The sequence below is a fragment of the Cetorhinus maximus genome, chromosome 30 (genome assembly GCF_964194155.1).
Source record: "Cetorhinus maximus chromosome 30, sCetMax3.hap1.1, whole genome shotgun sequence".
In the NCBI taxonomy this organism is placed as follows: Eukaryota; Metazoa; Chordata; class Chondrichthyes; order Lamniformes; family Cetorhinidae; genus Cetorhinus; species Cetorhinus maximus.
Genome location: NC_135908.1, coordinates 8,575,638 through 8,602,318, shown reverse-complemented (window position 1 = coordinate 8,602,318; position 26,681 = coordinate 8,575,638). Strand labels below are relative to the sequence as shown.

At 49.3% G+C, this 26,681-nt stretch overlaps 1 protein-coding gene across 2 annotated transcripts in view; it reads left to right on the top strand.

The window, feature by feature from the left end:
• The window catches only part of iqgap1 (IQ motif containing GTPase activating protein 1), a 110,542-nt gene that overhangs the window by 20,607 nt on the left and 63,254 nt on the right, over positions 1–26,681 (top strand). For both annotated transcript variants that reach the window (XM_078532386.1, XM_078532385.1), the window contains exons 3-7: positions 18,012–18,168; positions 18,794–18,871; positions 20,962–21,038; positions 23,210–23,277; positions 26,208–26,321. In XM_078532386.1, coding sequence (XP_078388512.1) covers positions 18,012–18,168; positions 18,794–18,871; positions 20,962–21,038; positions 23,210–23,277; positions 26,208–26,321 — 494 coding nt within the window. The remainder of the gene's footprint in view (positions 1–18,011; positions 18,169–18,793; positions 18,872–20,961; positions 21,039–23,209; positions 23,278–26,207; positions 26,322–26,681) is intronic.

The window sequence follows — 26,681 nt, the reverse complement described above, 5'->3', positions numbered from 1 at the left end:
CAATGCAGCCATCCTCGACGCTGCCCCTCCGACAGTGCGTGATTCCCTCAGTGTTGCACTGGGAATGTCAACCTGGGAGAGGCTGCAGTTTGATCAGGGAGCAACACTGAATCCAGCAGTCTTGCTCTTTCACGCTAAGCACACAATCACCCAAGTCCTTCAATGACAGGATACTCTCGTTTGAGGAGAGTTTAGTTCCGAAGACTCCCTTTCTCCTGGTGTGCCTCGTTTATTAGATTGTTCCGGAATGACAGGCTATATATTGTTTTCCGGTGTCTGGAATTGTTGACCCTCTGCCTATACAAACAGATCTCTGTACAGTCACTCACTTCCTATAAGCATCGGCTGTCTTTAATCTACATCATCTAACATGACACATGAAGTGGAATCTCCTCAGGAAACCCTCAGCTTCCTTTCGAAGCAGAGAAAATTCTTGGAAAACACTTCAAACTCACCTCAGCAGCTGGATCAGCCGCACTGATGTGTCCCTTGAGGCATCTTTAGCTTCCTAACTTGTATGATAACATACTACAAAAAGCTTACTGAGATGATTCTCTATCCAGCGTGTGGAACTATTACCTGAGCGAGAGTTGGCGCCATTAGGTGAGGGAGGGAATCCAGAACAAGTGGACATAATCTTAAAATTAATGCTGGACCATTCAGGAGGAAATCAGGAAGGACTTTTTCACACAAAGGGCAGTGGAAATCTGGAATTCTCTCTCCTAAAAGGCTGTGGATGCTGGGGGTCAATTGTAGCTCCCAGAATAGTATTTTTTTTTGGAGGTAAGGGTATCAAGTTGGATCCAAGGTGGATAAATGGAGTTGAGATACAAATTTGTCATGATCTAGCTGAATGGTGGAACAGGCTTGAGAGGCTGAATGGCCACCTCTTGTTCTGATGTGGTGAGTTTGCTGGTATTAGTTGGTGTGGATGTTCCCAGTAACCTTGGACTAGAGAGGAACCAGAATCAGTTCCTGATCGCTATCCAGTAACTCTTCCTAGGAAACGACAGGATGGTTACAATGCCAGGTGTGACCTCCGTGGTCAAATAGCTTGCCAACTCATTCTTGAGTTGCAGGAGAAGAATAGTCACCAGACACAGCCATAAAGTTTTCTGTGACAATTGTTGTTGTGTTGGGTTCCACTGGGACATGTGATTTTAAAGGAGACCTCAACTCTTCCCTGTGCATCCCCCCCCCCCAAACACACACACACACACACACACACACACACACACACACAACGCCTGAGTACAGTGACTCTTACTGAGGAACAAATTACCCAGGCGTTTAACATCCTCTACTGCCTACTCAATGAATAATCCTTTGCGGGGGCAGGGGGCTGGGAGGAGGGGTTGGGAGTGACGCTGACAAGCTATTCAGCTATGGTGGGCCTCTCAATCAGGCTCAGCCTCGTTCACAATTCTCGCTGGATAGCAATCAGAAGAATGAAGCTATGCTGTTTTTGTCACACTTCCCCCTCACTCAGACACCCAGACCAATTGTGGGTCACCTGGAGTGGGACTCAAACCTGAGATCTCTCAGGTCTGTACAGGCCAGTGGAGGAGCCAAACATTCATCCACTAACTGTGCAGATAGCTCCTCCACATACGATACAACAACAGCTCTTTACGTTTATGTAGCACTTTTTAACAGAATAAAAAGTCTCAAGGCTCTTCATAGGAGCATTATCAAACAAAATTTGTTTGGGCCAAATCTGGAGATAATAGTGAACAATTGGTAGGTTTCAGTTGTGTCTTGAAGGAGCAGAAAGAGCTATGGAGAGGTTTAGGGAGGCAATACCAGAGTTTAGGGCCCAGGCAACTGAAGACACAGCCACCAATGGCGAAGCGATGGAAATCAGGGACGACAAGAGGCCAGAATTAGAGGAGCTTAGAGATCTCCGCGAAATGTAGGGCTGGACGAGGTGACAGCAGTAGGGAGAGGGTGAGGTCATGGAAACACTTGAAAAAAGGATGAGAATTTTAAAGTGGGGGTGTTGCTGGACCGGGAGCCAGTCTAGGCCAATGAACACATGGTGGGCTGATGGCGATTGGGACTCGGTGCATGTTCAGATATGAGCAACAGGCTTTTGGGTGAACTCCAGTTTATTGGAAGATGGGAGGCCGGGCAGGAGAGCATTGGAATAGTTCAGTCCAGAGGGGACATAAGTTTGAGCAGCAGGTGAGCTGCCTGGGGGAATTCAGCAAACTGCACCCCTTTTAAGAGGAGGCAATGCTGGTCTGTGGGTGCCCTTCTGTGTGTCTGTCTGTCTCTCTCACTCTCTCTCTCTCTCACTGTCTCCCTCTGCCCTTCTCTCTCTCTCTCTCTCTCTCTCTCTCACTCTCTCCCTCTGCCCTTCTCTCTCTCTCTCTCTCTCCCTCTGCCCTTCTTGCGGATTTGTAAGGAAAACACAACTTACAAAAGCTATCTTATACTCTAATGTTAACAGTAAGTACAGTCCATGTAAACCAATAGGCAACCTGTAGTCAGGCATAACACACTCTGAAACCAAGTGACAGATGCCACTCCAGACAGATTCTATGGATCTCTCCTCAACTCCCCCCAGAAGCTTCTTACACTGTGAGCCAACCGGTCTCACTGAACTCCGTCTTTCACACAAGGGTTTCCTATCTCCACTCTTGCTTTGGAATCTTCTCCCAAAACCGACAGTTTCTCTCAGATGCCTTCCACAAGGGGCCACCTCCAGGGTTTCAAACTCTCCTTCTGATGTTCCTCTTCCCTGGGTCACCACATGCATTCAGGCTGTCTTCCATGCACACTCTCTCACCGACTCAGCAATCAACAGTACCACTGCTTCACATGCCCATAGCAAAGAGTTACAGACCTTTAGTTGTCTCTTTGGACCTTCTGGCATCTTGTAAGCTGTTCCCACTTTAAATCTGCTTCCTGCAGTTTTTGTCCTTTTAAATCGGAGGCTTGGATCCCTTCTCTCTGCCTTTCACTCTTAATTTCACTTAACAGGACCTTTTCCAGGTTCCTGTCCATCCCTTTGACGAGAAGGTCTGCTTGGGACTTTCCCCTGTTCCACTCCCCTGGATCTTGGGATCATTTCTTCAGCTTGAGACTGGCTATCTGTCCCTTTTGCTCCAGTCTCTCCTGATGGCTACTTTCAAAACCAACTGAACTCAAACAGCTTCCAAATCAAACTGCTGTTTATAGATTCTTCTATGTGTGTGTCTATGGAAGGGACCTGCCTCTGTAGACCCTTGTTGCAAGGCAACAGCACGGTTTCTATAAACTTGTTGGTTTAACTTAGCTGCAACAGTCGTAAAACTCTCATTAGAAATGCAGGCACCTTTTAAAGTGAAACTAAAACTCAAATTGACCTTTTCTTAACACACACAAATACAAATCAAACTTAAACATTAAAACTAAAACTCATTCCCAGCACCCACAAATACAAATATAACTTACTTAAATTATCTCTTTTTCCCAACACTCTGCCTCTCTCTCTCTCTGCGCCTCTCCTCTCTCTCTCTCTCTCTCTCTGCTTCTCCCCTCTCTCTCTCTCTCTCTGCCTCTCCCCTCTCTCTCTCTCTCTCTCTCTCTCTCTCGGCCTCCCCCCCCTCTCTCTCTCTCTCTCTCTCTCTCTCTCTCTCTCTCTCCCTCGGCCTCTTCCCCCCTCTCTCTCTCTCTCTCTCTCTCTCTCTCGGCCTCTTTCTCCCCCCTCTCTCACTCTCTCTCTCTCTCTCTCGGCCTCTTTCCCCCCTCTCTCTCTCTCTCTCGGCCTCTTCCCCCCTCTCTCTCTCTCTCTCTCTCTCTCTCTCGGCCTCTTCCCCCCTCTCTCTCTCTCTCTCTCTCTCGGCCTCTTCCCCCCCCCTCTCTCTCTCGGCCTCTTCCCCCCTCTCTCTCTCTCTCTCTCTCTCTCTCTCTCTCTCTCTCGGCCTCTTCCCCCCTCTCTCTCTCTCTCTCTCTCTCGGCCTCTTCCCCCCCCCTCTCTCTCTCGGCCTCTTCCCCCCTCTCTCTCTCTCTCTCTCTCGGCCTCTTCCCTCTCTCTCTCTCTCGGCCTCTTCCCCCCTCTCTCTCTCTCTCTCTCTCTCTCTCTCTCTCTCTCTCGGCCTCTTCCCTCCTCTCTCTCTCTCTCGGCCTCTTCCCCCCTCTCTCTCTCTCTCTCTCTCTCTCTCTCTCGGCCTCTTCCCCCCTCTCTCTCTCTCTCTCTCTCTCGGCCTCTTCCCCCCCTCTCTCTCTCTCTCTCTCTCGGCCTCTTCCCCCCCCCTCTCTCTCTCTCTCTCTCTCTCTCTCTCTCTCTCTCTCTCGGCCTCTTCTCTCTCTCTCTCTCTCTCTCGGCCTCTTCCCTCTCTCTCTCTCTCTCTCGGCCTCTTCCCCCTCTCTCTCTCTCTCGGCCTCTTCCCCCCTCTCTCTCTCTCTCTCTCTCGGCCTCTTCCCCCCCCTCTCTCTCTCTCTCTCGGCCTCTTCCCCCCTCTCTCTCTCTCTCTCTCGGCCTCTTCCCCCCTCTCTCTCTCTCTCTCTCTCTCGGCCTCTTCCCCCCTCTCTCTCTCTCTCTCTCTCGGCCTCTTCCCCCCCTCTCTCTCTCTCTCTCTCTCGGCCTCTTCCCCCTCTCTCTCTCTCTCTCTCTCTCTCTCGGCCTCTTCCCCCCTCTCTCTCTCTCTCTCTCTCTCGGCCTCTTCCCCCCCCCTCTCTCTCTTGGCCTCTTCCCCCCTCTCTCTCTCTCTCTCTCGGCCTCTTCCCTCTCTCTCTCTCTCGGCCTCTTCCCCCCTCTCTCTCTCTCTCTCTCTCTCTCTCTCTCTCTCTCTCGGCCTCTTCCCCCCTCTCTCTCTCTCTCTCTCGGCCTCTTCCCTCTCTCTCTCTCTCGGCCTCTTCCCCCCTCTCTCTCTCTCTCTCTCTCTCTCTCTCGGCCTCTTCCCTCCTCTCTCTCTCTCTCGGCCTCTTCCCCCCTCTCTCTCTCTCTCTCTCCTCTCGGCCTCTTCCCCCCTCTCTCTCTCTCTCTCTCTCTCTCGGCCTCTTCCCCCCTCTCTCTCTCTCTCTCTCTCTCGGCCTCTTCCCCCCTCTCTCTCTCTCTCTCTCTCTCTCTCGGCCTCTTCCCCCCCTCTCTCTCTCTCTCTCTCTCGGCCTCTTCCCCCCCCTCTCTCTCTCCTCTCTCTCTCTCTCTCTCTCTCTCTCGGCCTCTTCTCTCTCTCTCTCTCTCTCTCGGCCTCTTCCCTCTCTCTCTCTCTCTCTCGGCCTCTTCCCCCTCTCTCTCTCTCTCGGCCTCTTCCCCCCTCTCTCTCTCTCTCTCTCTCGGCCTCTTCCCCCCTCTCTCTCTCTCTCTCTCGGCCTCTTCCCCCCTCTCTCTCTCTCTCTCTCTCTCGGCCTCTTCCCCCCTCTCTCTCTCGGCCTCTTCCCCCCTCTCTCTCTCTCTCTCTCGGCCTCTTCCCCCTCTCTCTCTCTCTCGGCCTCTTCCCCCCTCTCTCTCTCTCTCTCTCTCTCTCGGCCTCTTCCCCCCTCTCTCTCTCTCTCTCTCTCGGCCTCTTCCCCCCTCTCTCTCTCTCTCTCTCTCGGCCTCTTCCCCCTCTCTCTCTCTCTCTCTCTCTCGGCCTCTTCCCCCCTCTCTCTCTCTCTCTCTCTCGGCCTCTTCCCCCCTCTCTCTCTCTCTCTCTCTCGGCCTCTTCCCCCCTCTCTCTCTCTCTCTCTCTCGGCCTCTTCCCCCTCTCTCTCTCTCTCTCTCTCTCTCGGCCTCTTCCCCCTCTCTCTCTCTCTCTCTCTCTCTCGGCCTCTTCCCCCCTCTCTCTCTCTCTCTCTCTCTCTCGGCCTCTTCCCCCCTCTCTCTCTCTCTCTCTCTCTCTCGGCCTCTTCCCCCCTCTCTCTCTCTCTCTCTCTCGGCCTCTTCCCCCCTCTCTCTCTCTCTCTCTCTCTCTCGGCCTCTTCCCCCCTCTCTCTCTCTCTCTCTCTCTCTCGGCCTCTTCCCCCTCCTCTCTCTCTCTCTCTCTCTCGGCCTCTTCCCCCTCTCTCTCTCTCTCTCTCTCGGCCTCTTCCCCCCTCTCCTCTCTCTCTCTCTCGGCCTCTTCCCCCCTCTCTCTCTCTCTCTCTCTCGGCCTCTTCCCCCTCTCTCTCTCTCTCTCTCTCTCTCGGCCTCTTCCCCCCTCTCTCTCTCTCTCTCTCTCGGCCTCTTCCCCCCTCTCTCTCTCTCTCTCTCTCTCTCGGCCTCTTCCCCCCTCTCTCTCTCTCTCTCTCGGCCTCTTCCCCCTCTCTCTCTCTCTCTCTCTCTCTCGGCCTCTTCCCCCCTCTCTCTCTCTCTCTCTCTCTCTCGGCCTCTTCCCCCCTCTCTCTCTCTCTCTCTCTCTCTCGGCCTCTTCCCCCCTCTCTCTCTCTCTCTCTCTCTCTCTCGGCCTCTTCCCCCTCTCTCTCTCTCTCTCTCTCTCTCTCGGCCTCTTCCCCCCTCTCTCTCTCTCTCTCTCTCTCTCTCGGCCTCTTCCCCCTCTCTCTCTCTCTCTCTCTCTCTCTCGGCCTCTTCCCCCCTCTCTCTCTCTCTCTCTCTCTCTCTCTCTCGGCCTCTTCCCCCCTCTCTCTCTCTCTCTCTCTCTCTCTCTCGGCCTCTTCCCCCCTCTCTCTCTCTCTCTCTCTCTCGGCCTCTTCCCCCTCTCTCTCTCTCTCTCTCTCTCGGCCTCTTCCCCCCTCTCTCTCTCTCTCTCTCTCTCGGCCTCTTCCCCCTCTCTCTCTCTCTCTCTCTCTCTCGGCCTCTTCCCCTCCTCTCTCTCTCTCTCTCTCTCGGCCTCTTCCCCCCTCTCTCTCTCTCTCTCTCTCTCGGCCTCTTCCCCCCTCTCTCTCTCTCTCTCTCTCTCGGCCTCTTCCCCCCCTCTCTCTCTCTCTCTCTCTCGGCCTCTTCCCCCCTCTCTCTCTCTCTCTCTCTCGGCCTCTTTCCCCCCTCTCTCTCTCTCTCTCTCTCGGCCTCTTCCCCCTCTCTCTCTCTCTCTCTCTCGGCCTCTTCCCCCCTCTCTTCTCTCTCTCTCTCGGCCTCTTCCCCCCTCTCTCTCTCTCTCTCTCTCTCGGCCTCTTCCCCCCCTCTCTCTCTCTCTCTCTCTCTCGGCCTCTTCCCCCCTCTCTCTCTCTCTCTCTCTCTCGGCCTCTTCCCCCCTCTCTCTCTCTCTCTCTCTCGGCCTCTTCCCCCTCTCTCTCTCTCTCTCTCTCGGCCTCTTCCCCCCTCTCTCTCTCTCTCTCTCTCGGCCTCTTCCCCCCTCTCTCTCTCTCCTCTCTCTCGGCCTCTTCCCCCCTCTCTCTCTCTCTCTCTCTCTCTCGGCCTCTTCCCCCCTCTCTCTCTCTCTCTCTCTCTCTCGGCCTCTTCCCCCTCTCTCTCTCTCTCTCTCTCTCTCGGCCTCTTCCCCCCTCTCTCTCTCTCTCTCTCTCTCTCGGCCTCTTCCCCCTCTCTCTCTCTCTCTCTCTCTCTCTCGGCCTCTTCCCCCCTCTCTCTCTCTCTCTCTCTCTCTCTCGGCCTCTTCCCCCCTCTCTCTCTCTCTCTCTCTCTCGGCCTCTTCCCCCCTCTCTCTCTCTCTCTCTCTCTCGGCCTCTTCCCCCCTCTCTCTCTCTCTCTCTCTCTCGGCCTCTTCCCCCCTCTCTCTCTCTCTCTCTCTCTCGGCCTCTTCCCCCCTCTCTCTCTCTCTCTCTCTCTCTCTCTCGGCCTCTTCCCCCCTCTCTCTCTCTCTCTCTCTCTCTCGGCCTCTTCCCCCCTCTCTCTCTCTCTCTCTCTCTCTCGGCCTCCTACCCCACCCCGCCCCACCTCTCTCTCTGTGCCTCTCTCTCTCTCTCTCAGGATGATGAGTAAGTGTGCACTAACAGACCTGTCTAAAAATAGTTGTACATGAATCGTATAATCAATGCATGGATTTCATTGGTGCAGAATGATGTCAACGCTTACAGTTGAAGTAACTATGGAATGTGTGAATCAACCAACCATCAGCAAAGTTTCCTTCTCCCACTGCTTCTTAATCTCGCTCTGAAGATCAAAAATCCTTTTTGTTTATAAATGTGTCTTTGCTGTGTTAAAGTCACCCTCCTTCCCCAAAACCTCAAACCTGAGCAATTCCTCAGCTCCCCCATTACACACGCTCAAAATCATTATGCATAGAAGGAGGAATTCACTGCCTAAATCGGTGGCTGTGGCTGAAATGCTCAACACATTTAAAAGCTACTTGTTACAGCTGTTCAGATGCCGATCCCTGCAAGGCTTCGGACCAGGTGCTGGAAAGCGGGATTAAAATGAGCGGCTAGTTTCCTTTTCATCTTCTTCTGGCTGGCACAGACGCGATGGGCTGAAGGCAGCTCACCACCACCTTCTCAAGGGCAACTAGGGATGGGCACTAAATGCTGACCCAGCCAGTGCAGCCCACATCCCGTGAATGAACTTTCAACAAATGGCCTCTTTCTGTGCCGTAACTTTTCTGTGGAGGCCATTCGACCCATTGTGTCTGCTCCATCTCTCTGAATGTGAAATTCACCTAGTGCCATTCTCCTGCTTTCTCTCCATAGGCCTGTACATTCTTCCTTTTCAAAGAACAGTCTAATTCCCTTCCAAATGCATTGATTGAACCTGCCTTCACCACGCTCTCAAACAGTGTATTCTAGACCATAACCATGCTGTGTAAAAAAAAAAAGTTCTATCTCATGTCACCTTTTTGCTTCTTTTACCAGTTACTTTAAATCTGTAACCTCTCATTCACAATACTTCCACCTGTGGGAACAGTTTCCCCTTACCGACTCTGTCCAGACTATCATGATTTTGAATACCTCTGTCAAATCTCCTCTCAGCCCTCTTTTCTCTGAGGAAAGCAGTCCTAATTTCTCCAGTCTTTCTACGTAACCGAAGTTACTCATCCCTGGAACCATTCTCACGAATCTTTTCTGCGCACCAGTGCAACTGCATGCTCAAAAGCAAAACTTTCGTTTATATAGCGCCTTTTTAATATAGCAAAACGTCCCAAGGCGCTTTGCAGGAGTGTTATCAAACAAAAATTGACTCCAAGCTTCGTAAGATATCAGGGTGGATGACCTAGCCAAAGAGGCAGGTTTTAAGGCACGCCTTAAAGGAGGGGAGAGAGGTTTTGGGAGGGAATTCCCGAGCCAGGGCCGCGGCAATTGAAGGTACGACCACCAATGGTGGAGGGATTAAAATTGGGGAAAGAGCAAGAGATCAGAATTAGAAGAACACAGAGATCGCGAGGGTTGGAGGAAAGGTGGAAGAGTGGTAGGCTAACCAGCAGAGCAATGGAGTAGTGGAGCCTAGGAGCTAACAAAGGTTTCAGAATTAATAGCTGGGAGGTAAGTTGGTGTGGTCCAACTCTTTGTGGATCCCAGGAGCAGAAGTCAGTGAGCATCTCTTTGTCAGCGATGCTCTGCCAAGGATTAATTTTTTTTTTTAAAAGCACATTTGAACCTGTCTTGCTGCTGTCTGAATTTCTATTTAGTGTTGCTGGCTTTGGTGAACTTGGCAGCTGGGGTTGGTGTTGTCAGCAGCTGCCCAAGACCAGTGGCAATGGGATCCTATAAAAGCAGTTTTTACTGGAGCCACCATCACTTTAACCCTGCAGGGAGAGAGGAGAGAAACACCCGAGTGTACGCTTTGTGCTGAGCTGAAATTCTCTGTCTACTCTGACATCTCAATCTGTTGGTGCTGAGTCTTTTCCTGACCCGTTGCCATTGTGGTTGGTGCGCTCATGGCTAGAATTAAATGTCAAGTTCATGAATATTTTCAGAATTCTGAGCTGTTGGGGTTTTTCCATATTGTAGCACTTGAGCTTAGAAAAAAATACAAGACAATGATATCAGCCAGATCAGTGACACAGGAAGACACCAGAATTAGGAGTAGGCCATTCAGCCTCTCGAGCCTGCTCTGCCATTTGATAAGAGCACGGCTGATCTGATTATGACCTCGACTCCACCTTTCTGTCTGCCCACCAAGCTTGGGCTTTTAAGCGCATTTTGATTGGTTCCACTATTTGAAGGTCATGGGAAGGAATGAGTTAAACATGAACCAGGGTCTTTTCTGGCCTGTGCAGTTTTTCTTGGCTTCCTGTTGTTAGGGGGATGATGTCACATTCCCTGCACCTTGCTGTAGTTTGATGATAAGATCTGTAATCTCGCATCTACACCAGATGTGTAACTTTACAAACTCAGTTCATCTGAAATGAGGTGTGAGTGACTGACTGCCTTTGACATCGAGGCAATATTTGACCAAGTGTGGAATCAAGGAGCCCTAGCAAAACTGGAGTCGATAGGAATCGAGGGAAAGCTCGCCACTGGTTGGAGTCACACCTGACACAAAGGAAGATGGTTGTGGTTGTTGGAGGTTGGTCATCTCAGTCCTGGGACATTGCTGCAGGAGTTCCTTAGGGTAGTGTCCTAGGCCCAACCAATTTCAGCTGCTTCATCAATGACCTTCCCTCCATCATAAGGTCAGAATTGGGGATGTTCGCTGATGATTGCACAATGTTCAGCACCATTCAATACTCCTCATACTAAAGCAGTCTGTGCCCATAAGTAGCAAGACCTGGACAGCATTCAGACTTGGGCAGATAAGTGGCAAGTAACATTTGTGCCAGACATGTTTCAGACAATGACCGTAACCAACAAGAGAGAATCCAACTGTCTCCCTTGACATTCAATGACATTACCACTATCAACAAAGTGGGGGTTACCATTGACCAGAAACTGAACTGTAAAATGTAAATGCTGTGGCTACAAGAGCAGGTCAGAGGCTGGGAATTCTGCAGCAAGTAGCTCACCACCTGACTCCCCAAAGCCTGTCCACCATCTACAAGGCACAAGTCAGGAGTGTGATGGAATATTCTCCACTTGCCTGGATGAGTGTAGCTCCCACAACACTCGAAGCTCAACACCATCCAGGACAAAGCAGCCTGCTTGATTGGCACCCCATTCATCGCCATCAACATTCACTCCCTCCATCACTGACGCACAGTGGCAGCAGTGTGTACCATCTACAAGATACACTGCAGCAACTCACCAAGGCTCCTTCAACAACACCTCCCAAACTAGAAGGACAAGGATGGCAGACAGATGGGAACACCACCATCTGCAAGTTCCCCTCCAAGCCACTCACCATCCTGACTTAGAAATATATCGCCGTTCCTTCACTGTCACCGGGTTAAAATCCTGGAACTCCCTCCCTAACAGCACTGTGGGTGTAGCTACGCCACATGGACTGCAGCGGTTCAAGGCGGTGGCTCACCACCAACTCCTTGAGCAATTAAGGATGGGAAATAAATGCTGGCACAGCCAGCAACGCTCACACCCCGTGAAAGAATAAAAAAAAAGCTTTTTGCCTGATCCAATCCACTCGAGTGGATAAGGCAGAGCCAACTGCACTGGGTCAGGTGAGGGTGAAAGGGCAAGGGTCAACGAGAGTAAAGTAGTCCCACATCATCCCGCCATCATAATTTCTCCCACCTTCCTGTCCATCTATATACACCTCAACCATGTAACACTGGACTGCCCCTTGCCCCTCACTTTCTTTCCCTGCTCCTCTAACTCTGACCATTTTTTTGGTTCCCAGTGCCAGCGCTCCATTCCCCTTCCTTTTCCCCCTCCTTGTTATCCACTGTGTTCAACTGCTGCCGATGGTGAAGTGTGAGAGAAGTTTTTTTACTGTGTGTGAGGAACATGGTATTGGTGATGCTGTTTATTAGGAGTGGGTGCAGGCAGGGTTTAAAGACATCTATGTAGCGGGATCCAAACGGGCCCAATAAAAATTTGAGCTTCTTTGTTAAAGAGGAGGAGGACTTGTATCTATAGGGCACCTTTCACATCCTGAGGACATTGCAAAGTGCTTCATGACCAATGAAATTATTTTGAAGTGTAGTTACTATTGTAACAGGAAAATGCAGCAGCCACTTTTTACACAGCAAGCCCCCACAGACAGCAAGGAGATAAATGATCAGATAATCTGTTTTACTGGTGTTGGTTGAGGGATAACTATTAGCCTAGACATCAGGAAGAACTCCCCTGCTTTTCTTTGAAATAGTGCTGTGGGGTCTTTTGCGCCCACCTGAGAGGGCAGATGGGGGTCTCCGTTTAAGATCTTATCTGTAAGGTGGCACCTCCGACAGTGCAGCACTCCCTCCAGCACTGCAGTGAACCGATAGCCTAGGTCTTCTGCTCAGGCCTCTGGAGTTAGACTTTTACCCACAGCCTCTGACTGCGAGGTGAGTGTGCTTGCTGTGTGCAAATTGGCTGCCAAATTAGCAACCGTGATTACCCTTCCAGAAGGCATTTAATTGGCTCTGAAGTGCTTTATGTCCTGAGGCTGTGGGAGGTGCTATATAAATGCAAGTTTTCATTCTCTTTCTCCTGGGGTAGATCTCAACACTTCCAGATAATGCAGTTTCAGCAAAGAGAGAGAGAGAGAGAGAAAAAGAGATCAGGAGTGACACGCCCTGAAACTTGTTTTTTGGTTTGAGAGCCGATAGACAGACGAAGGTTTATCGGTGAGAATTCAGCAAAACTTGTGGAAGATTGTCATCACCTTCCCGGTGTTTTGTGGTGTCTGTACTCGCATTGTGTTTGCTGAGTGAAGTTTCCGCAATCTTACCACCAACAATTTTTTTAAACTGAAACCCTTTTCTGCTGTTGACATCTGGGAGCTGCCTGGATGACATGCAGGTTGGCTCAAAGCTGAAGCTTCCTGACTGCTCTCTCCATTTTTGGCAGCCTCGCCCCCGCAAGGACCTCAGACCCCGCCGATCAAGAGACCTGCTCATGTAGAGTAACCACAAGTTTCAATCTGCTTCTCATCCTTGAACCTGTTAAATCAGCATAAAGAGGCAGAATTTTTCATCACTCCTACGTGACCTACTAACCTTGTTAATTTCTGACGCAAAGCTTAAAACCATAAAAGTCATAAAGCACACATCGACGCTATGATTTATATACATACACACACACACACACACACACACTGTTTCCTCCGGACCTGGGGACCCTGGCTGCTGCTGGATTTAGTTGGATCAGGTGTCTCTCCCCACCCACGCTGCCATGACTGTGCGTTTTACCAGCTATTCACCCACAGAGGTAGCACATCTGATCCAATTGCCACCTGACATCAACAGGCAAGCACCTTCTAGCTGAGGGTCATTGAAAATCAATTGGGAGCGGTAATCTGAACCCCCCCCCTACCCTGACCACTCAGACCACTATAGCACCCCTACCCTCACTCCAGTTATCAACCTTCTTAACTCACACTAGGGATAAAACCTGGACCCTTCTGGCCTGAATATCTCGACCCACACCAGATCTGGTCTCTGTCTCCTGGGCAATCACTAGGGAAATCCGCAAAGACAATTTGAAAAGCTCCTGGAGCAGAAATCTTCAGTATGTGGAACTGTCCGAAGCTCCCAGGGAGAGGGAGTTATCCCCATTTTGTTGCAGGTCAAAGCACTAGTTGGAGTTTGGGACGTGTGGGCTGAATGGCCAGAACTGCCATGACCTTGTGTTTCTGCTCTCGGAGAACATTCTACAGGCCAACACACGTACCCCTTCACTGGCCAAGGCGGCTAGAGCACCCATAACCGGATTGAGGTGTAATTGTACAGCAACATCATGCTGGCCCTTCATGTTTGTAACCTTGACTAATATTTCCCACACCTGTTCTCTCCCCTCACCCTCCTTGTGAAATGATTTCCGAACAGCTGGAGGTCATTTAGCCCCTCTTGTCTTTCTGCCATTCAATGTAACCCTTAATACTCTTACCCAATAATCTATCAATCTCAGTTGACCCAGCGACAGTGAAGGAAATTCAGTGGCATTACCATCGCTGAATCCCCCACTACCAACATACTTAGGGGCTTACCATTGACCAGAAACTGAACCGGACTAGCCATGTAAATATTGTGGCTACAAGAGCAAGTCATAGGCTGGGAATCCTGCGGCAAGTCACTCAACCTCCTGACTCCCCAAAGCCTGTCCACCATCTACAAGGCACAAGTCAGGAGCGTGATGGAATACTCTCCACTTGTCTGAATGAGTGTAGCTCCAACAACACTCGGTAGGCTTGACACCATCCAAGACAAAGCAGCCCGCTTGATTGGCACCCCTTCCACAAACATTGATTCCTCCACCACCGATGTACAGTAGCAGCAGTGTGTACCATCTACAAGATGCACGGTAGGAACTCACCAAGGCTCTTTAAACAGCACCTTCCAAACTCTCAACCACTACCATCTAGAAGGACAAGGGCAGCAGATAGATGGGAACACCACCACCTGGAAGTTGCCCTCCAAGTCACTCACCATCCTGACTTGGAAATATTTCGCCGTTCCTTCACTGCCACTGGGTCAAAATTGTGGAACTCCCTCCCTAACAGCACTGTGGGTGTACCTACATCACATGAACTGCAGCGGTTCAAGAAGGCAGCTCCCCACCTTCTCAAGGACAATTAGGGATGGGCAATAAATGCTGGCCTAGCCAGCGACGCCCTCATCTTGTAAATGAATAAGAAAAATTGACCACCTGACACTCTCCCCGAAGTCTCAGCAGCTTTTTGGCAGAGAGTGTTCCAGATTCTCACTGGCCTTTGTGTCAAACTTCCTGATATCGCCTCCTAATGGCCTGGCTCCAATTTTAAGATTCTCCTCCATGTCTGGACTCCTCCAACCAGAAGAAATTGTTTCTTTCTATCAACCCTATCAAAACCTTCAATCATCTTAAAGACCCCAGTTAGATCACCTCTTAATCTGCTGTTTTCTGTATAAACTGAGCCTGTGTAACCTATTCCCATAATTTAACCCTTTTGATCCCAGTCGTATCCTGGTGAATCTGTTCTGGCCTCCCCCCTCCCCCCCCCCGATCATTATATCCTTCATGAGGTGTGGTGCCCAAAATGGAATGTAGTTACTACAGATGGAGTCTAACCAGATCTCTGTACAGCCCCTTTTGTATTCCAGACCCCTTCAGATAAAGACCAATTTATATTTGTCTTTTTAATTATTTCTACCTGCCTGCCAATTTTCAGTGATTTCTGTACTTGGACCCCTAATTCTCCCTGTTCCTCCACAGTTCCTAGATTCTCCTTATTTGGAAAGATGTTTTGTATGGATGTGTCAAGTTGTCCCGAGAGCCTCCTTTCTTCCCCAACACCCCCACCTGCCCTGCACCCCCACCACCCAACCCAACCCAACCCAAAACCAGGAAGCTGGGGGCCGGCAACAGCTGTGATCTGAGCTGGGGGAGTTGGCTGCTGTGCTCTCCCGGTATATACAGGCTGAATAATGTCACTGGAAAGTTGCAGTGCAGTGAGGAGTAATTGGTGTTATTGGGCGGGTTGTCAGACTGGTTCTGCTGCTGTTGACCCTCTTAACAGACAGAGAGCAGCTTGTTATCAAACCACTCCCTGCAATCACACTGGGTTCTCAGTGACTCGAATTTTATCAGTGGGAATGTGGCTGCCTTTTTGCCTCTGTGATTATCGACACATTCCAAAGCCCTGATTTTGTGGCATTTCGTTAACAACAAAGAAAAGCATCATTTTACTGGTGTTGATTATTTTTTGGGGGTTAGCAGGGCAATTGTACCAAACACCGCAAGGGAAATAAACCCTGAATTCCTGCAAATACACAACAGGTCTCGGGGCATCTTAAAGAAGTAAGTTTGGATCATGTTTCACGTGGAGACCAGTTTTAACAAAGACCTCAACACCTATTTCTCCTCACTCAGAGACTGACTGACCTGCTGTGGTGTTTTAGTTTTCTGTTCATAGTTCACATGAGGAGATATAGGTTTAAGGAGCATCTTAAAGGAGGAGAGAGAACAAAGTGTTAGCCTGCTTTTATTTCCCCTTTTCAAATGCTGACTGACCTACTGTACGTTTCCAGCACTTTCCGTCAAACTGCATGTACCTTCTCGTAAAGGCCCCAGTGTCTCTGTACCGAGAATGGACACTGTTGTTTAAGGGTCTGTCACATAAAGGGTTAATGTGGGACTGAGTACAGTTCTGCCCACACAGTGATTTCAGAGAACACATAACCCACACCTAGGGTGCAGTGTAGTGTTGGACAGATCTGTGTGTAGAAGCAAACATGGACACAGTTCCAAGCTTGGACCTTTTCCTGTATCTATGTATATAGTTTCTGTTAGTCAGCAAATACACCTAAGACTACAAAGACTTCAATAAGACCTACGCCCAAAACCCTACAGCAAACACAAGCGGAAGATTGTGTGCTGTGCTCACTTCTCAAATTTCCTTTATCATCTGCCAACAAATTAAAGAGGAGACTCCCTTGGGATTCATTCTTGCACCACAACCTTTCACTGTCCAGGGAAATGCCAGCCTTTTCTTTATGGAGCTCCTGGAACTGCTTACCGGTCAGCATCTTCACCACACCGGCTGCAGCGTATCAAGAAGGCAGCTCACCATCACTAGGGCAACTAGGGATGGGTAACAAAATGGTGGCCTTGCCATATCCCAAGAATGAAATAAAAAAAAAATAACTGGTCTGTATGTTCAGAGTAAAACCTACATGAGAGTCAGCCTGTCTTGCTGTGCATTAATAACACCTGAACAGTAGAGCTCCTAATGAGCTTAATTAACTTGTAATATGGCAATGCAGTGTCTACTGGGAGTACAGAGCCAATATGCACACACTGCTAACCTTTCCCACCAAAGCTTCTTGTGTGTCTCCTTCTCCTCATCGTTGCCCTTCCCCTCCCTGAAGGTGTTGGCTCTATCTACAACCTGTGTCAGTTATCCCTCCAAAGGCACACAGCAGCTCCTCAGATGTGAGTGGAGGACCTTCAACCATGGGGGGATTATCACAGCATCAACAGCTAAGCTCAATCCTCCTTTAAACCCAATGTCCACATGAGAACACTCCTATGTGGGGGTCACTGGGGAGGGGGGATTTGGTCACTAAACCCCCTCCCTTTTTTGAATTTTATTTTTTTGTTATGTGTTCCCACTCCAAGATTTGACCTGTGGCCTTCCTCGTTTCTGTAGTTCAGTTCCATACTGGCCAAAGTGTTTCTGAACATCTTGCTTTCAGTATTTCAAAAATACCTTCTTTCATGTAAAACTAAGGTTTGAATTTAGTTTCTTCTCACCATGTTGAGCACTGCACTGTTTCCGTGGTAACAGGGAAGGGCTTGGAGCTGGGCTGGTCACCTCATGTTCTCCTCCTTCACTGTGAAGTACTCCATGCTGTCTTGTACTGTCCCTCTGTCCATGCTGCTCTCTGTCTGATTCAGACCTTCCAGAAAACCCAGCCGGTTCAATACTTGAGTGTTTCTCCACTGTTTTCGATTCTCTCTCTCACACTTCTTGATGAGATACAGAAACTGTATCTCAGCAGATGGACAGTATTCTCTCACCTCCATCATCTAACTTATCTCCCTCTTTTTCTGTGTTTTTCTCCCTATCTCTCTCCCCATCTCTCTCCCCATCTCTCTCCCCATCTCTCTCCCCATCTCTCTCCCCATCTCTCTCCCCATCTCTCTCCCCATCTCTCTCCCCATCTCTCTCCCCATCTCTCTCCCCATCTCTCTCCCCATCTCTCTCCCCATCTCTCTCCCCATCTCCCTCCCCATCTCCCTCCCCATCTCCCTCCCCATCTCCCTCCCCATCTCCCTCCCCATCTCCCTCCCCATCTCCCTCCCCATCTCCCTCCCCATCTCCCTCCCCATCTCCCTCCCCATCTCCCTCCCCATCTCCCTCCCCATCTCCCTCCCCATCTCCCTCCCCATCTCCCTCCCCATCTCCCTCCCCATCTCCCTCCCCATCTCCCTCCCCATCTCCCTCCCCATCTCCCTCCCCATCTCCCTCCCCATCTCCCTAAACTCTTATCATCTCCTACTCTCAGTTGATTCAGGATTGCAAAGCTGTTAACCCCCTCATCTTTCTGTTTTCCCGCCCCTTCCTGCTGCAATCTAAAGATGTTCTAAGTACCAAGCTTGGCATCACCAAGCCACTGGCCTCTGTCCTCCCTATTCTGTGGGCCTTGAACCTTCACCTGGGATTCCTCAATTAAATGATGCTCTCTGCTTCTGTGTTTCAGCTGGATGGAAGCATGTTTGGACGAGGAACTGCCTCCAACAACTGAGCTAGAGGAAGGGCTGAGAAATGGAGTGTATCTTGCCAAACTTGGCAACTTCTTCAGCCCAAAAGTGGTCTCGCGCAAAAAGATCTACGACTGTGAACAAACCAGATACAAGGTAACCTGCTCAACTGCACGTGCTCGGGGATCTCTGGGGAATAGCTTTCGCTGAGAAATCACAGCAGAAAACTATCGATAGAGACTGGAGGTGCTGTGAGTTCGAGCTCTGGAACAGTGATTCAAATTGAGCACTAACTGACTGGGTTATGTACTGACATTTTCTCTCACTGTAATGGAATAAATTTGGGCAAATTCCACTTATAGGTGAATCCAAAACTAGGGGCCATAAATACAAGGTAGTCACTAATAAATCCAGTAGGGAATTCAGGAGTAACTTCTTTACCCAGAGTGGTGGTGGGAATGTGGAACTCCCTGCCACAGGAAGTGGCTGGGGTGAATAGTATAGATACGTTTAAGGGGAAACTGGATAAGCACATGAGGGAGGAAGGAATAGAAGGGAATACCAATAGGATGAGATGAAGAGGAGTGGGTGGATTGTTGTGTGGGGCATAAATGCTAGCATGGACCAGTTGGGCCAAATGGCCAGTTTCTGTGCTGTAATCAGCACAGGCCTGGGACGAATCATGTCCTTTTTCTGCTGTTTGTGACTTAGTACGCTGGCCTTTTGAAGAAACTTAAAGATTTCCCTTCATGTCTTTTCATTTTTTTCCATTGAAACACAGGCGACCGGACTCCACTTCCGTCACACAGACAACACCATCCAGTGGTTTAATGCAATGTCAAATATCGGGCTGCCCAAGGTAAGGGTTAGTTTTATTCAGTCAGAGGGCGCACACCCACTCTGCCGTGCTCCTGTTTCTGTGCAGATGAAACAGGCAGTGATGAAAGGAAACGAACAAATTCTGTCAGTGCCTGAGCAAAGAAAACAACAAATAAGGAGAGGGCTGTACGGCAAAAATACAAATGTTTCAACCTGCCTCTTCCTTTTGCTAATGTTGGTTTCCAATATTTTCTGCTTTTAGTTCAGATTTCCAACATTGACAGGTTTTTGTTCTGAACCTCCTCTTCCTGTTTACTCTCCCTCTCTCGTCTTTTTTCCAGAATAATATTCATGGAAACTTCCTTCCCTGGCATTTGCACCACGCCCTGAAAATACTGGAATTCCATCAGACCGCATTAACCTTGGCTACTGCCCAGCACTCTCAATTCACCCTCCAAAGGACAGACAGCAGCTTTATTTTTAAGCCAGTTAGCTAAAAGAGAGTTGAACAAGTGTCATAGAATTCGAAATCCAAAGAAGGTTTCTCTGTCTGATTTTAAAATATATATACATATTTCAGTTTTCTCCTCTTAAGATGCTGGTATTTGGAACGACAGGGCGTTATTGATCCCCATTTCTCACCCAAGTATGAGTCTGATAGTTAGGCTATTTGACTGTGGGGGCATCGCACCCAAACTTGATGCATTCCTCGTCTGGCTTCCGCACCCTCTATTTCACTGCATCTTTTCATATTTCCGGAATGGCTGGGATTCATTTTGCATTTCGTGCTTAGTGGCTGGTGACTGATCCTTGTGAGTTCAGTGCCAGTTTGGATTGTTTCATCAATGTGGTATTGGCTGCCATTCTCTGGGTTTCTGTATGTAGTATATGTGTAGCCCGTTGATTTTGCTTTGTTAATTTGCTCTTATGTCTGTGATAAGCTTTCTAAAGTTGTTTTCTTTAAGTAAGCAATACTATTCATGTACAACTTAAATACCTGATACAAACTGTAATTTCAGTGTCCTGAATCAGGCAGTTCACAGCCTCTGTACCTTACTTATCCCACGAGACAAGCTTCTGGCTCAACGTTCTTATTATCAGCAAGACTGCCTGCTTCCACCTCTATTACATCATCCATCTCCACTCCTGCCTCAGTCTATCTGCTGCTGCTGAAACCCTCATCGACACCTTTGTCACTTCTACATGCCTGGCCAGCCTCCCACCTCCCACCCTCCGTAAACTTGAATTCGTCCAAAACTCTACTGCCAGTCTCCTAATTTGCACCAAGTCCTGTTGATGCATCACGTCTGTGCTCACAGACCTACATTGGCTCTTGCTCTGCCAACGTTTCAGCTTTAAAATCTTCCTTATTTGAAAAATAATCCTGATTTTCAAATCCCAAGTCCCACCAGGGCCTCTTTCCCCCCCCCTCCTCCCTACCTCTATATTCTTCTCCCGCTCTGAGACCCTCTGAGATAGCAACGTTTCTTAGACTATGGTAGCTTCTACCATCCCGACTGGTAAACTCGGGTCATTACAACTGTCTGTAAATTTCAGGTCCCAGGGCAGAAGAATCCAGAATTAAATCCCGGGTTTTCATGTTTTAATGTCGTTTTAGCGTGTGTAACAAAATGTGGACCTTTTGACAGGCATGTTAGCGACAGAGGATGGGAATTTTTTTTCATGTGCTAACTGCCATCCCATGGCATTGCTGAAGGTGAGTTGGACGGCACCAAGTTTAATAATAACGAGGGGTAAACAGAATTTAATTTGAAAAGCATAACCAGAAGTAGAGATTAATGTGAAGCAAGAAGTAAACGCTGTACAGAAGATCTGCTAGCTGACCTCCTGTAACATTGCTCATGCAGCATTAAAGGAGCAGTAAACACTGGGTGAGGTCAGTTAAAGTTTAATTGTACTTCAGGTCGGGATAGAGTGACTGGCTTTCCTTTTTTTGGGTAAGGTCAGTCAGAGGTTACAGGTGTTCTGATTCTCCAGTTTGCATTGCATTCTAAGTTATTTATACTCAAGAGTGACTGGAAAATTTGCATGTGTGGTATTGAACTGTGGCCAATGGGCCAGGTTTGATGGAGTGTTTTATTAACCAATTACATGTTTCTTTTGATGTAGATTTTTTACCCTGAAACCACAGATGTCTATGACCGTAAGAACATGCCACGATGTATCTACTGTATCCATGCTCTCAGGTATTGCCTCTTGACATGAACCATACATGTAAGTGGTTAAACATCTGTCAGTGATGGGACAGATGTTAACCTAGGGGGTCTTGGCTGACTGTTCAACCAGGGGAGCATCAGAGCCCAACCCAGTCCACACTATAGTTTTCCAACGCTCTCTCTGCCGCCAGTGTTGGTATCCATCTCTAACCCTGGGTACTGAGGCTGATTGCAGTCCCTCCAACACTGCCGCAGCTCAGACCCGGTTTCCCTAGTGGAACAGGCGCCGCTGTTTAATCAGGGCGGGGAGGACGGGGGTGCAGTGAGACACGAGGAGGGTTACAGCAGCAATATCCACAGGGGACCTTCAACAGAGTAAGTTCCAGGACAATTGAAAAGGTTGGGCAGCTGGTGGGGGCACTCTCTCTCTCTCTCTCTCTCTCTCGTCAGCATGGCTGAATTGAGTCCCCGATCTGAAGGCACCCATTGAGACTGTTTAAATGGTGGGAGTAAAGAGGAGAATTCCTGCAATAAACTGCTGCTGAGGTAATGAGCCAGCATATAAAAGAACAGTGTGTCCTCATCCAGCCATTTCCTGTGCTGGGGCTGATCATTTCCCAGTGCTGCAGCTATTCCTGACCCAGGCCACATGGTTCAGATCAGGAAATACCAGGCTGATTATTCAAATGGCTGTTATGCTCTTTCTAATGGGGTTACACCAAGGACAACATCTGGTGAAGAGTTGTGCCAATGCCAGTCATGGACTCTTGTCCCTTACTGTTGCTGTGAGATTCCTATTCTCCCGCTCACCCGGGCTCTCTTGCCCAGCATCCTGCCCTGTGCAGGGAGTTTCGGAGGGAGGCTTCATCAGACCCAACAGAAACTTGTATTTTTATAGCACCTCTAATGTGGGAAAACATCCCAACGTGCTTCACAGGAGAATTATCGAACAAAAGTTGGCACCGAACTACATAAGGAGATATTAGGACAGGTGACCAAAAGTTTTTGTCAAAGTGGTAGGTTTAAGGAGCATCTTAAAGGAAGAGAGAGTGAGAGAGAGGCGCAGGGGTTTAGGGAGGGAGCTCCAGAGCTTGGGGCCCAGGCAGCTGAGGGAAGGCCGCCAATGATGGAGATTTTCAAATCAAGGATGCACCAGAGGCCAGAATTAGAGAAGTGCAGATATCTCAGTGAGTTGTATGACTGGAAGACATTACTGAGATAGGGAGGGGAGAGGCCATGGAGGGATTTGAAACCAGAATGACAATTTTAAAATTGTGGCTTACGCATAACCAGGAGCCAGTGTAGGTCAGCAAGCACAGGGGTGTTGGGTGAATTTTGGGGTACAGGGCAGCAGAGTTTTGCATGAGCTCAAGTCGAGAGATGATGGGAAGCCACTCCTGAAAGGTTTGTCTCTAATTTTTAGACCAGGTCTCCCAGTCATAGACTTCCCGATCAGTGGAATTAGTTTCTCCGTACCTACTCTATTAGTTCCATTTAGTATCTTGAAAATTTTCATCAAATTACTCTTTAACTTTCTAATTTCTAGAGACCATAGCCCTGTTTTGTATAATCTCCTTTTATGATGTAACCCTTGAAGTCCAGGTTCATCTCGCGCTCCCTCCCGCGCTCCCCCCTCCCGCGCTCCCCCCCTCCCGCGCTCCCCCCCTCCCGCGCTCCCCCTCTCCCGCGCTCCCCCTCTCCCGCGCTCCCCCCCTCCCGCGCTCCCCCCCTCCCGCGCTCCCCCCCTCCCGCGCTCCCCCCCTCCCACGCTCCCCCCCTCCCGCGCTCCCCCCCTCCCGCGCTCCCCCCCTCCCGCGGGGCTGGAGACCTGACTAAGCCCTGAGGAAAGTCCCTCAGACATGCAGTGCTGTGTAGGATCCCAAGGTAGGGCTGTCTAACTGGCCATGTGCTCTGCTGCCAGAGATGCAATATCAGACAGGGTACCTGCCCCAATGACTATCCAGGACCCCCAACCCTGACCCGCTTGACAATCTGTTAATGTGAACAATGGCTGAAGGCTGGATCAGATTCGCTGTCCAAACTGACCAATGAACAGTGGGCAGATGTGTGTGGTACTGAGGCCAGCAGACAATCTGAAACTGAGAGAGGGCTGGGGATAGGGAGACAGGGTTGGGTGGTGTTACTGGCACCTGGACTGTGCTCTGATATTCACTGATTTATCCTCTCCATTCCTTTGGCAGTTTGTACCTCTTTAAACTGGGATTGGCTCCACAGATTCAAGATCTGTATGGGAAAGTTGCTTTCACAGGTGAGGATGCTTCAGTTTTATCACAGTTTGTCATTAACAGCGAAGATCTTCAATAAATAGCAAGTGTTCTTTGGCAGAGCATGTTAGCACATTGCATTGACCCATGTACAGTGCACAAGGTAGGGTGTGTGTATGTATACGAGGGTTGGTGTACATGGCACATTGAGCTAAGGTGTGAGTGTACACAGAGGTGGTGTACATGGTAATCTGGGCCAGTGGTGGGGTGGTGTATGCAGGGGTGGTGTACATGGGGCATTGGCCTAGGCAGGCACACCCCATTACGAGGATTGGATTTCAAATTGGTTCTCAGAGGATTGTAGTGCCTGTGGGTCCTGCCATGCTCACCCACTGTGACCATGTTTGGAGGGTTTTCCTTGAGATTTCTGAGGACGGGTGTGGGGCTGGACACCCTGAGGGTTTGTTGTTCAGGGTGCTGTTGGTCAGGAACTAGACCAGATTCTGATAACTCTCCTGGACTGGGCTCCACGCGGCTGAGTCCACACTGACTGTGTGGAAGGAGAAGGGCTGCCCCCAGTCCTCACATCAGTGGGGTGTACTAACGGGCTGTGGTTATGAGAGAACATGAGAACTTGTCCATATGGGACTCCCAACAGGAGCGGGGTTGGTTGGTGGGGTGGTGAGCAGGCATGTTGAGATGGCTATTCCACAAAGATAATGAGCCAGATGTGATTCAGTGTTGTATCTGGTGACGTAAAGGGATCTTTTTATCACCTATCCCTCAAAAGAGTAGGTGGAGCGAATATGGAGCACAAAATTCCCAGATGTTGCCCTGACCCAGTGCAAACACCCTTGGCTCTGAGTCAGAAGGTTGTTAGTTCAAACTCCACTCCAGAAACTCAAACATAAAAATCCAGGCTGTGACACCCCCAGTGCAATCCTGAGGGAGTGCTGCACTGTCAGAGGTGCCATCTTTCAAATGAGATGTTAAACCAACACCCCATTTGCCTTCTCACGCTGCATTATTCAGAGAGGAACAGGGAAGTTCTCTCCACTGTTCTGGGCCAATATTTATTCCTCAACCAATGGATTATCTGATCAATTTAGGAGGCCCAGCTGATCATGTTTTCGACCCTCTCCCAGACCTGCAGGCAACTGAGGCTAATTTGATCCCATGCATCAGGCAGATGGGAATCCCTTCTACAGGAGGAAAACAGGAGAGAGTATAGAGATAGAATAGCACCAGATGAACAGCTAGCACTAGCACAGGCTGATGGGATGAATGGCCTCCTTCCATACTGAAATTTTAGTGGTGGGGGGAAGATGGTAGCTGATCTCACCAATTGGGTGATAAGATTGAGCTGATGGGCCTTTGTTCTGGGAGGAGGAAATTCAGGCAGGATTATTGTTCAGTGATTCATGGTTGGAAAGTAGGGAGGTAGTCGTTTGGTAGTACAGAACTTGAATGTTGCTAAAAAGAGACATGTCTAAGCTTTTTGTCTTGCACTCATCAGGACACCTTGCAAGAATACCAGTGTAAGGGAAAAACAACAATTTATACTGTATGTGAAGAGAGTGCTGATCGGTTGGCAAATGGCATTGCCATGGAGAATGCACCAGTGATGGTGACTGACCGTTAACTGCCAAGCATTGTTTGAAATTTAAATCAGGCAGCTTGACCCTGATTGGTCAAGGCATTGCCCTGACTCATTCCTCAGGTGGGGAGGAGAATGGCATCTGGCTGGATCACAATGGTCTCCCTGTCCTCCACACTCACTGTCTGGACCCACACGGGATGATTTATCAAAAGTCAAGCAGCACACATAGGGCCTTAACCCAACAAGTGTCAGCATCTTCAGGTGATGAGGTAGGAAACAAGCAAATAATCTGGTTGCTTTTCCAAGCGCCAACAGTCTGCTAGGGTTGTTAATGAGGCTGCTATCTAATCAGTTGTTTCCAGTGCACAGCTCTTAATCAAGTCTGGCTAATGGTTGGGCAGCAAGGGTGCAAAATACAGATAACATTTATCAAAAACCAAGTCCGTGAGGAATTTTGAAACATGTACCAGAGCCAATCTCTCTCTTTGTTGGAGCACATACAGAATCTATGCAACAAAGCCAAACACAACAAGTAACACAGTGGAGACTTAAAGAGGTTCCTGGAAACTTGTAGCTGACTTTATGTAGATCCATTAAATCATAAATGAATGAGCCTGTTTACGAAACATTACCCTCCCACCAGCTGCCACAACTTCCCAATCTCTGCTCCTGCTCCGTAAGGGAAGTCCTGCTATTCAGGGAGTTGGGAATATTCCAAACAGCCAATTTTGGGATTGAGGGAGATAAGAGGTTTGGGGAGTGAGTGAATTTTCAATTATAGTTTTCTCTGAGAGAGGGGAGACCCTGTAGAGGGTGAAATTATGAGCATAGTTTGTTTTTTGAGTCCACTTTTATGTCACTGCGTCCAACAACAAGGCAGTTCTTTCCGTGACTTCCCATTTACCATCCTCTATTTGGATCATGGTGCAAGGGAGGGAGGGTTGGTGAGAGAGTGGGGGATGGGATGAGGGAGAGTGGGTGAGGAAGAGTGGGTGAGGGACAGGGTCCAGCAGAGTCCAGGAAGGGACAAGAAGGCAGGGGACCGCATGGGGTGAGAGAGCTGGAGGGTTAGTGAGCAGGGAGGGTCAAATATGGTCAAACATACTCCCTAACTCCTAAACAAAAACAGAAATACCTGGAAAAACTCAGCAGGTCTGGCAGCATCGGCGGAGAAGAACAAAGTTGACGTTTCGAGTCCTCATGACCCTTCAAGGGTCATGAGGACTCGAAACGTCAACTTTGTTCTTCTCCGCCGATGCTGCCAGACCTGCTGAGTTTTTCCAGGTATTTCTGTTTTTGTTTTGGATTTCCAGCATCCACAGTTTTTTGTTTTTATCTCCCTAACTCCTGCTTTATTTATCCTGTCGGTTACAGAAGAGGAGATTAACAACATGAAGACCGAGCTTGAGAAGTATGGGATTCAGATGCCCGCGTTCAGTAAGATAGGGGGAATTCTGGCCAATGAACTATCGGTGGATGAAGCAGCCTGTAAGTACCATTGGGGTTCAGATCCTGAGGGTTGGGGCCAGTTGTCTGAGCACTTCACACTCCAGCTAGGACAGCAGTGAATGCTCAACAAATAATGGCACTCCCTCAGTCTGGAAGGGGTCAAAATCAAGTTGTTGCTCCTGATGGCGAAGCTTTAACTCGCGCTGGGCGAGGTGTGTGTTGATGTTGGCTGAGGACAGGATTGACGTTATCTGTGACACTCTCGCCGTCCAAGGTCCCCCCTCAGTGAGGTTACTGTCTGTGGAACTATACTCAGTGAGATTTAGCATCTTTAACAATGACGAAAGGTCCCAAAGTGATTCCCAGCCACGTAAGTTAAAGAAATCTGACACCGAACGA